The sequence below is a fragment of the Ctenocephalides felis genome, unplaced genomic scaffold, assembly GCF_003426905.1.
Source record: "Ctenocephalides felis isolate EL2017-DRISC unplaced genomic scaffold, ASM342690v1 CF-g0.4_SCAFFOLD_01886, whole genome shotgun sequence".
NCBI classification, from domain to species: domain Eukaryota; kingdom Metazoa; phylum Arthropoda; class Insecta; order Siphonaptera; family Pulicidae; genus Ctenocephalides; species Ctenocephalides felis.
The window spans coordinates 69,697,412-69,708,784 of record NW_020538040.1 but is presented as its reverse complement, the minus strand read 5'-3'; the positions used below and the strand labels follow the sequence as shown (position 1 = coordinate 69,708,784).

The 11,373-nt window shown below is 29.8% G+C and overlaps 1 protein-coding gene across 1 annotated transcript; it reads left to right on the top strand.

The window, feature by feature from the left end:
* Positions 1-448: 448 nt before the first annotated feature.
* Positions 449-11,162, top strand: LOC113375283 (SET and MYND domain-containing protein DDB_G0277331-like). The gene is made up of 9 exons (XM_026615224.1): positions 449-592; positions 2,699-2,836; positions 3,084-3,206; positions 4,470-4,709; positions 6,744-6,958; positions 7,358-7,512; positions 8,287-8,551; positions 8,645-8,832; positions 10,831-11,162. The coding sequence occupies exons 1-9, from the start codon at positions 449-451 to the stop codon at positions 11,058-11,060; spliced, it is 1,698 nt and encodes a 565-aa protein (XP_026471009.1). The 3' UTR covers positions 11,061-11,162.
* Positions 11,163-11,373: the final 211 nt, after the last annotated feature.

The following is an 11,373-nucleotide window of genomic DNA, read 5'->3' as shown; positions in this document are numbered from 1 at the left end:
ACTAAAAACAATGTTTAAAAGCAATGATGTTTTTTGTATTGGTATTAAATAAACAAACTAGCTTATACACACAAAAAATTTAGTTTTGATCATAAAACAGGGAGTTTCCATCTCATCTACATATTTCCCTCATAGACATAAAATACTAACAATAAAAATTCTAAACTGTAACATACCTTTTGTAGCATTGTATTTTGAAAGTAAAATAATAAAAAAAATATTGTAGATATAAGCAATTTTAGTTTAGGGTTTATAATATGGTGTAAATGCAAAATTAATAAATTTGGTAAAAAAAATATTTTCACAAACAGTGTAACACCTAGAAGATCGATAGGTGTATTTATAACCATAATTAGAAGGATTCGATTTTAATTATTTTTTATTGTTAGATTTATTAAATCGACCGAATATTTAAGTGCAAGTAGTAGTGACAACCCTATAGATCGCCATGTGCGAATTTTGGCCGAGTTGCGAAGTATGCAAATGCAAAGCCAGCCAAAGATGCGCCGGCTGCTCGCTGGTTTATTATTGCAATAAGGAACATCAAATTCAGCATTGGAAAACGCATAAGAAATTATGCCGACCTTACAAGGTAAAAATAAATAATGACAAAACACTAATAATATTGTTTAGAGATATTCTATATTTATATTTGCGTCTTTTTTTCAACTATGATAATGTCATAGTAAATTTACAAAATAAAACTACAAAAATTCTCAATAATATACTTTCTTTTTGAGAGCATTAAACTTATTATAGAAAATATTGTAATTCTAGCAAAATGTGTAACGTATAAATAAAGTAGTTATATTACTTTATATACATATCTGTAATTGTTATTATGCGCACTTATAATTATTAGTAATGTATCTATTTGCACATATTATTTTTTAACTATACGTGGGGTAAGTTATAGTATTCGCACTAAAATGGTAAATAAAAATTTATTATATATCTTTACGTTGCAAAGATTTCTGAACATTTTGGCCTACCAAAAAAATGGATATGTGAGTATGTGTGCGTGTATGTGTGTGCGAATGTGTGTGTCTGTGCTGATACAAATTTTTGTCAACGATTTCGGGAACATGCATCAACCGATTTGAATAGTTTTGATATTGAAGAAAAGACGCTGATTAGTTTTGGACAAAAACAGGTCATTTCAAAGATACGGGGCAAAATGTGCCAAAAATGGTAATTCAGTTTTTGAGATAACGGAGAGTCTCATTTGAATGATTTATAAAACATTTTATTTGCATTGACAAAATTAACAACTGATTAAATTTTTGGGAAGACAGACCCAAAAAATTACATTTTTCAAATATTGCATTCACAAATTTCAATGTTTATTTTTCGAGGTAGAGTTGGACTTTATTTTTTTCGAGTTATATTTTTTCATTTTAATAAAATCTTTACAGGAACAATAGCATGCAAGTCTGTGTAAATAATTTTTAAAGAAATATATAAAACTGATGATTATTTAATTTTAAAATTAATTTTTTAATACTACACAAAAAACGTAAATATTCATGTCGTTTTAAAGCATTTATCCATTTCTAAGATGATTAATTTTTTTTTTAATCAATTATTTCCTATAACAACTCACGGTCTCATATATCATGAAGTTGCTAGACTTCATAAATATTTGTCTTACACAATGTCGGAACTATGAAGACAGACCGAAACAACATGATCACCTAACCAAACTAAAGTTAATAATAGAAGGAAGTATATTCGATACTAGTTGGGTTTTATTTTTACAACAGAGTGTTTCTATAAACTGTCGGAAACAGCAATAAAATTTGAAGCACATAAGCTTGGAATCTCTGGAAAACTATAATTTAGTCACAGAAAAAAATTAAATATATTTTCTATATTCATATCGGTTTTATATATTCATGATCGGTTATCCTGACTGGCCATGCAGTATTTACTGATTTTATTGCATTATACCTGTTTCAGTTTAATTCGTGTTTTGGTATATTATGTATGTGTAGAAGTAAGATCACTGATCTAAAAACAATTAAATAATAACACAAATGCTTTATATAATATTTCATACCGCAAAATAGTAGTTCATAAGTAATCTAGAGAATCAACGATGTAATAAGTTATTTGCTTAATATTAGCTTTTCGGGTATTTTGTCGTTTTTCAGATGTAAACAGAGAAGCTTTCTGAAGCTTGCCATAACCATTTTTTTCAAAAACTATTAGAAAGTTTATGTTTATTAAAAATAAATAAATAATGTTTGAAAGACGTTAAAACATATTCTAGTAATGTTTAATAGTCGAAATAAAAAGCAATAAATAATTGAACTATTTATTATGAACGTTTCGATACTGTATGTGCGTTATCATTCAGCATGTTTAAAAAATTCTAAAAAAAATATTTCAAAAAGTTTATAAAAAAATTACAAGATTGCTAGAATAAATAGAAACCAAAAAAAATAACACAACACGCAATTTTTTAAATTTTGTTCCATAAAAAAACAACTAATAAAATAAAATAATAAACTAAAAATTTCACAATAAAATTATGTTCTAAGCATTTTTTGTGTAACTTTTAGTTTATTATTTCATTTTATTGTTTTTATGAAACAATGCCTATCTTCTAGTAACCTTGTAATTTTTTCACATTATTTTTGAATTTGTTATACATCAATAAATATATAATTATTGCAAATTTAATTACACTTTACAGGTTGAAAAAAGCGATACCTTAGGCAGATACTTAGTTGCAAGTAGAACAATAAAATCAGGCGAAATTATTTTAAAAGAAAAACCTGCTGTAAAGGGTCCCGCACAGAATACTGGACCAGTTTGCATGGGATGCCTCGAGGTATTCTAATATTTATTTAATTGATTTTTGGCAATAGTAATTGTTTTAGTATCAAAAATATTTTATTGAAATTTTGATGTCTATTCAAGTCTATTAAGTCTATTTAAGTCTATAAAAAATTTCAATTATTCCTTTTCAAATCCATACTTTATTGAGTGCTTTTGGCTTATTTATTATATTTTCAGCAAGAACTAACAATATTAACTAGTTATTATTATTATAACTAACTCTTAAATTCATTTTGTAGAATGTTAACGAATCGAACTCTATACCATGCGAATTCTGCGGCTGGCCATTTTGTGATATAGAGTGTCAGAAGACTTCTAAGCATAAGGCTGAATGTGAATTTACCGTCAAATATCGTGGAAAAGTAAGTATAATCTCAATGGTAAATTTTCTTTTAATTAAATTTATCATTAGCGGCCACAATACACATTTGCGGGATACAATGAAAATTTGCTGCTATACGGCATTTCGATGAAAGGTTGAAAAGAAAATAACGAGAAACTTAATTTTTTTGTCTTTAGGATTAAGTATAGGGGGAAGCGGGGGTTAAAGGTAAAAAGGTCCACTACCGATATTTCAAAAACAAGTAAAGTTAAGAATTTTTTAACAACAATATTAAAAAGTAGAGGGAAAATGATGTATAACCCGTCATCACCTGGATTCTTTCGACGTAGCTATTGAGAAATAAACGGCAATGTTTGAAAATCCATAACAAAATTATTTTCTTTCATTGTTAGTTGTTTTGGTTGTGAGCATTGTTGTTTAGTTTACCAGACCTTAATATAATTTTTAAGTATATGTTATTTAATTGTTTAATGAGATGTATTATTAATTTTAAGTTAGATTCAACAGAATTTGCTATATAACCTCTATAAAAGCTTATACGTTGGTGGGATAAAAAGAACCAAATAAACCTTTACCTTGGAAAATGTGTAAACAATAAAAAATAGAAAAAATAAAAAAGTAAATTAGGTTGAAAAATGCAATTTTAGAACGAATAAATTAAATAAATTATTCCAACTCTGCAGATAAACATTTATGACGAGATACGAGATCCAAGTTATAATATATACAGTGTTATCTCTGTACAAAATATACCCATAAAATTTATATTTTGCATTGGATGAATAATGTAGCTATTATTTCGTAATATTCCTCTAGAATTAAGTATAAGACATTGGACTTGTTTGCCCCTTCGCAGTCCCATTTTAACCCGCCTATGAGATAAAAAGGACCAGGTAACAAATTTTTGGAAAGTAGCAAAAAACGCAGTTTTACAATGATGACTTGTAGTTATAACTAGGAGTTTTACTATAGTCAGATAGTCGTGATCTAATTGGTTTAGTTTTAACAATATAATTGCTCAAAATCAAATTGGACTTTTCTGCCCGACCTTCTCTCTCTCTCTCTCTCTCTCTCTCTATATATATATATATATATATATATATATATACATATATATAAATTACATAATAAACTAAAACTGTCTATAATAATGCGTATCAGTTTAATATAATTTGAGGGAATCATCAATCAATTACACTAACTATTACATTTATAAAACGTTAATATAATTGAATTTGATATAAAAATATATGTTCAACAAATGATTGTTAATATTTTTCAGGTAAATGTGTCGAATTGGGTGACGCCGCATCCCTTGTTCCGATTGGTAACACCACTTCGAGTGCTACTCTTGGAAAATGATTCGGAAAAATTAAATGCACTAGAATCGCATTGCGAATTAAGGAAAAATACAAGGCAGTGGGCAGATGATAACATATATGTAGTACAGGCTATGAGGAGATTGTTTCCCAATCATCCGTTCAAAGACGACGAAATATTGAGAGCTTGTGGAATATTACAAGTAATAATTTCACTAAAATTGTTTGACCTAAGCGCAACTAACTAGAAGTGCAGTCGAATAGATTTTTTTTATTTGTTTGTGAACTGCAATATTCATTGATAGGGCAGGGCGGGGCTAGTTGAGCATAGGGGCAAGTTGAGCAATCGAAATATCTCGAACACTATTCACCGTCCGTTTAGGAATTTTATGGCGGAAAGATAGAGATTTGGGAGAAATAAACATTCCGCGATCGCTAGTGGCCGCAGGACAAATGAGTGAGGCTCACGGGCGTTTTGTTTATTTTGAGACCAAAAAGTAAAAAAGTAATTCATCACGAGTTTTCGTCTGGTTTAGTCAAACGTTATTTATTTTTAATCAAGTAAATGTAATTCTTCCATATAATTATAGTACTTTTGATATGCACAGAGATTTTGGGTATAATTCCCACTGTTTTTTTATAAACTCACTTTTATTTTGAAATTCCAAGTTGGGGTTAGTTGAGCATAGTTGCTAATCTTATTCTGTCACTAAGACAATTACCATTAACTTCCAGAAATTAATTATTTTTAAGATTTAAGCTAAGTCTATGAATAATATAAAGAAATAATGATTTTAAACAAAAATACTAAATTTAATGGTAAAATAATTCCTAAGATACGATATTGTTTTGTTGATTCTACTTTTGGTTAATTATTCAAAGAAAGTTACTATAAGTTTTGTTTTCTCTGTCAATAAAGACTATGAATATAGAACTGGTTATTAAAAACTAATTTTATTTCATCACTAATCGACATTGAACCTATGATTTCATTATAATTTCTCAGTGCTCAACTTGCCCCACCTATGGGGTACATTGAGCATACTTGACTTTTTGCATTTGAACAGCTGTAGCTTTTAAATTTTACTTATTACCAAAAAATAGTATTAACAATTTTGTTAAGCAATAAACAACTTATCCATTAAGCCGTATAGCAATTTATTGAGACTTTTCATTGAAGAGCTACATCCGTTTAAGTAAAAAGTTGCTCAACTAGCCCCGCCCTACCCTATTTTTCTGCAATATTCATTGATATCAGGAGCGTCCATTAATCACGTAAGGGAGGAGTTTAACAAAAAAAATCACAAAATAACACGTTGGGAAGAGAGGGTCTAGTAAGATATCACGTGTATATATTTTTTACGTAATTTTTTAAAAAATCCAAAATTTTTCAAAAATATTTCAAAATTCCACGATTTTTTATAGGTACGGGAGTGGAGGTGAATTAAATATCGGTGATATGTGATAAAATCTTTAATTTAGCACTTGTTATAAATAGTCATCCAAGTTTAAAAATAGCAAAAACACTTGCCGAAGTTGACGAATTTTTGGTCCAATCTATCACATTATGTAATATTCATCTTTTTGGATACGTGGTTACCTTTAATTTCAACCAACCAAAACTAATCAACCAATAATTATAACTTTGCTTTGTAGCTATTATTTTCTCTAAAATGAAAAATGAGATATTGAAACTGTTTGCCCTCTAGCTATCTCTTTTTACACAGCCTATAAAGAAAAAAGGGACAAATTATAAATGTTTAAAAAATAGTAAAATACATGTTTCTATGATTAGAATTCAACTCGGAATTTTACTAAACGTAGTTTGATAGTTGTTTGTCTGGTATTTGTCATGTATTGGGATGTAGTTACTTTGGTTTAGAGCAGGCCATCTTAAACTATGGGTTGCGACCTCAAACAGGGTCGCGTGGAAAAATTCTGGTGTCTCAAGAGATTTAAATGTCAAATATTTATATCATTTTTGTATGTTTTTTGTACGAATTCTTAAACTATATAATTTTATATTTAAAAATATTCATTAATGTTTTTATGTGTGTGGGGTCGTCAAAAAACTCCCAATCGTAAATGGGGTCGCAAAAGGCAAAAATTTAAGTGGTTTAGAGTTTAGATAGTAAAACCACTAAAAGCTAAGATGGACCTTTGTACCCCTACCCTAATGCATAAATATCTATATGCATAATTTATTTTAAATAATATTTAAATTAATTTCTTTTCAGGTTAATGGACATGAAGTGCCCCTGTCGCAACCTCCTCATGTAGCCGTTTATGCCGGTGCTGGTTCGTTATTTGAACATAGCTGCGTGGCGAATTGCACAAAAAGCTTTACTGACGAAAAGACAAGTGAAATTACAATTTGGGCAGCACGAGATATTGCGCCGGGAGAACATTTAAGCATCTGCTATACAGATTCAATATGGGGAACAAAAGACAGGTAATAGGATAAATCACTTTTATCTTGTAATTAGAGACATAGTGGTCGATTCTGCCGTAGAATAGACTAATGTTATGTTCTAATACATAATGGTACTAAATACTGCAAAAAATCTATGTAGTTGTTGCGCAGTCAGGCGTTCTAAAAAACAACCAAATATAAAAAAACAATGCTATCATAACTGCATCTTTGCGATGGCACATAATAATACGAGCGAAGTTGCATTTTATGTGTAAAACGCCTGATCGCACAGCTATTGCATCCCCTACAATGTAGGGGATTGCCGTAGAATGGTCTATGTAGGGCCTACATAAACCATTCTACGGCAATATGCCGATGCGCTGTTTTTAAAACTTTTGATAAGAATAAGTGATGATTTTAATCTATTAAATTCAACAGACAACAAGATCTTCTTGAAAATAAGTTCTTCCAATGCTCCTGCCAACGATGTATGGATCCCACCGAACTTGGATCATACACAAGTGCACTTTACTGCTCTAACATGAAATGCGGAGGGTATGTGCTACCTACAAAATCCAAAACGGCATCAGAAGGTAACATATAATTTGAATAGAATACAATGAATAGTTATAATAATAAATACATAAAATATTAATTGTGAATGAATTATATGGCTCACTGGTAAAGACTACGTATGATATCTATGTATATGAAACTACGATACCTATGTTTTTGTATCATCTTTAACTCGACAGAAATCTATTAGTAATTATAAAGAAACATATACATTTTCTCATTTTTTATATATTCAAATACAAAATATTAAATTATTCGCCCTATAAACACGTGATTCATTTCGTATCATATTGTCAAATGTGGCGCTTTTTCCATATACATATTTTAAAATAAAGATGTACTTATTTAATTATTATTTATTACACATTTTTTCCGTGTAATAAAGATAAAAAACTAATTTTTAAAGTTAATTTAATAAATAAAATAAAAATTGCTTAAAATATGTCTTCAAACAAAATTGCATGTTTCTATCCATACATGTGTTGGTACATATTTAGTATTAAAAAATTATTATTAGTTCTATTGCTAATTTTGTTATACTTGAAATAATTTATTTCACGCGAATTTTATTAAAAAAAAGTTGTACTCTAATTCTAGAAATTTAAGCTTTTTTATCTAGGATTTAGCTTAAAATATAAAGGAAAAGTTTGTATTGAAACATAACTTAGTAAATTTTTTATGTTGACTGAAAGCAATTAAAATCTGAAGCAATACCAAAAATTTTTGTAAAAGATGAGATACAATTTACAATTCAATATTATTTTTTATAAATAAATTTTATTTCATTTCAGCGTTAACAAATGGTTCTACAAAATTAAACGAAAACCACAATGAAGATATAAATGACTCTGTAAGGCAAAATGGATCCACTAAAAGTGATGACTGTATACAAAACAGTAAAAACGCAGTTATCGCAAATGCTATTAATTGGAATTCAGACTGGCAATGTAATAATTGTAGAAAAAGCATACCCAATAGTGAAGTGCAAAAAATATTAGAAGCTGTACACGAAGAGCTTCTTTTGTTAGATCGGGATAATATCGATTCTTGTAAAAGGTAAATTATATGTATTTTATTAACACAAGGTAATGAAACATTATTATTAAATTTTAGAAATTATGCCTTACTGGTGTTTTTTTTTATTTATAGTTTTCTGTCACGAAATGCTTCGCGACTACCAATTAGTCATTATGCAATGTTGGGCATCGAAGTTGCTTTGGCTCATCAGTTGGGTTCGGGAGGGTACGATAGTATTAAACATTTGACTCCAGAGGATCTTAATTTCAAAATAGATTTATGCGAAAAATTGATTGAGAAGTTAAGCACTATTGCACTATGTATGTATAGTATCCATAGTATTTTATATTGAACTATTTTATATTGAACATGGGAGGTATAGATATGTTTTACCCATAACCATAACGTCTAATGTATGATAATTGAGAGCTCTAGTAGCTATTGTATAACCAGAAATATTAGTTATAACTAAAACGTATTATTTTTACAAAAACTATAGACAACTATGCTTGTTTTTAGTTATTGGTAATTACGGTATTAAACTTTTATAATCGATCACGTTGATCTACCAGGTGCAAAAGAAAGACGCGAGCGTCTAGACACAAATGTCTTGATAGGAAAGATTTGTTGTGACCGAGCCTTAATTTTTTTTAATTTATTGCCCTGATATCTGTTACGCATATTTACTAACATCAAGTTCTTGAATCAACATCATACTCTTTTATCTTGTTAAAATGTCGAACTTTGCGGAAAGCATTACTTTTTTTGCTTACATTAAAAAAAAGTCACAGAGTCACATCTAATATTTGTCGAAGCATACGGTTATCATGCTCTATCAATAATAACATGCAAAAGATGGTTTCAATGACTCTGAAAAAATGATTATGTCGTGAGAAATGACAAATGTGGAAGACCACCAACAAAGTTTGAAAATGCCGAATTTCGAGCTATATTAGATGAAGATGACAATTTGACTCAAAAGTAAATGACAGAAATATTAAATGTTGCACAAACAACAACTTACCGTTTAAGAGCTATAGGAAAAATCTAAAAGCCCGGAAAATGGGTGTCACAGGAATGGAATAAAATGGAGAACGAAAACCGAAAAAATTTACAAAATTTTGCTTCAGAGACATAACTAAAAATATTTAGATCAAGTTGTTACTAGCATTAAAAAAATCATGGATTAATCCGGGAAACCATGAACATCGACTGCAAAGCTAGATCATTTTGGCAAAAAGAGAATGATGTATGTTTGATGAGACTAGAGTGGCATAGTTTAGTATGAGTTGTTGAAATCTGTTGAAACTGATAATACTGACCGCTACCGACAACAGGTGATCAATGGGCCACAAGATACGATAAGCTAATTTTGCTCCATCACATGCACTTGCACACAAAAAAATCGGTTCTGAATGTAATCAAAGACCTTGTCTGGGGGGCTGCTACTCCACCCCGTGCTCACCAGACTTAGCTCCTTCTGACAACAATTTATTTTTATGGATGGGACCACGCATTAGGTGAGCAGCGCTTTGATTCCCACGAGAAAGTCGAAAATAGGGTGTCAGATTGGTTGGCTTCAAAAGATCAAAAATTCTTTTAGCGTGATATCCACAAGATGGACAAAATGTGCGACTGGCAATAGCAGCCTCTGCTTTGCTTTGCTTTGAATAAAATAGTTTTTGCCTTTCCCATCAAAAATTTGTTTTTTTGTACAAAAAAAGCTCACTTCATACTTCCTCACCTGTATTCTCATATCATAATAAATTTGAAAAACTCTCAGATAACTTACGATAAAAATATATATAACTTACCATGAAAATATTTTCATGTTAAAGGAAAGGAAATTATCAATTTGTTACTAGTTTGTTAATAATCCATATCTTCAAACCTCATTTATTTTCTTTATGGTAAGTTATCTGAGGGTTGTCGGTAGCGGTCAGTATTATCAGTTTCACCAGGTTTCAACAACTCATAATAAACTACGCCACTCTGGTTTCATCAAACATACAGCATTCTCTTCTTGCCAAATTGATCTGGCTTTGCAGTCGATGTTCATGGTTATCCCGGATAACCCATGATTTTTTCAACGCTAGTAACAAATCAATCTAAATATTTTTTAGTAATGTATTTGAAGCAAAATTTTGTAATTGTTTCTTTGGTTTTCCATCTCCATTTCATTCCATTCCTGTGGCACCCATTTTCCGGGTTTTTGGATTTTTCCCATAGCTCTTTTTTTCTGGGTTTTTGGATTTTTCCCATAGCTCTTCATAAAAACGTTCATAAAAACGTAACTGAATTTATTATAAATTTTTCAGGTGAACAAAGATTACTGGGATTGCTCCGATTCGAGTTGCATTCGGCCTTAGCGGAAAAAGCGCGAAGATGCGAAAACGCCGAACGCAGGCACGAACTACTGTGGCGATCGTTGGAGGCAGCCGAACTCTGTACGCGTTCACTAGCCAAAGAACCTTCTTGTCTGCACGAGGGGTTGATGGCGAGTCAAGCCGAAAAAAATGCAATAGATCTTAGAAAAATGATTTGTTAAGAACTGATGTTCGCCTATAGTTAAGATTTTATGTTTACAGCCATTTTTCATAATTTATAATTTTTTAGTTTTAGTTTTTAATATTTTAGTTAGTAATGTTCGGACACCAGTCATTGAAATCAGAAATATATCCAAATAATTACTTTTTTGTTTACGTTTTATTTTTATCATTTTTGCGTACCTTTTACTAATTTTTAGCGAGAGCGTATTAATATTTTAAAATGCTTTAGTATTATTTATTTGGGGATCATTTTAATAAATATTTCTTCATTAAAGTCAATTATTTAGAAAATTAAATAGTTTATATTTAAAT

Bases quoted from the DNA above. Each gene is read 5' to 3' on its own strand.
- LOC113375283 (XM_026615224.1), top strand. From the start codon at position 449: ATGTGCGAATTTTGGCCGAGTTGCGAAGTATGCAAATGCAAAGCCAGC. The intron at 3,207-4,469 runs GTAAGTATAATC...AATATTTTTCAG, and splicing joins CCGTCAAATATCGTGGAAAA to GTAAATGTGTCGAATTGGGT. The intron at 4,710-6,743 runs GTAATAATTTCA...ATTTCTTTTCAG, and splicing joins GAGCTTGTGGAATATTACAA to GTTAATGGACATGAAGTGCC.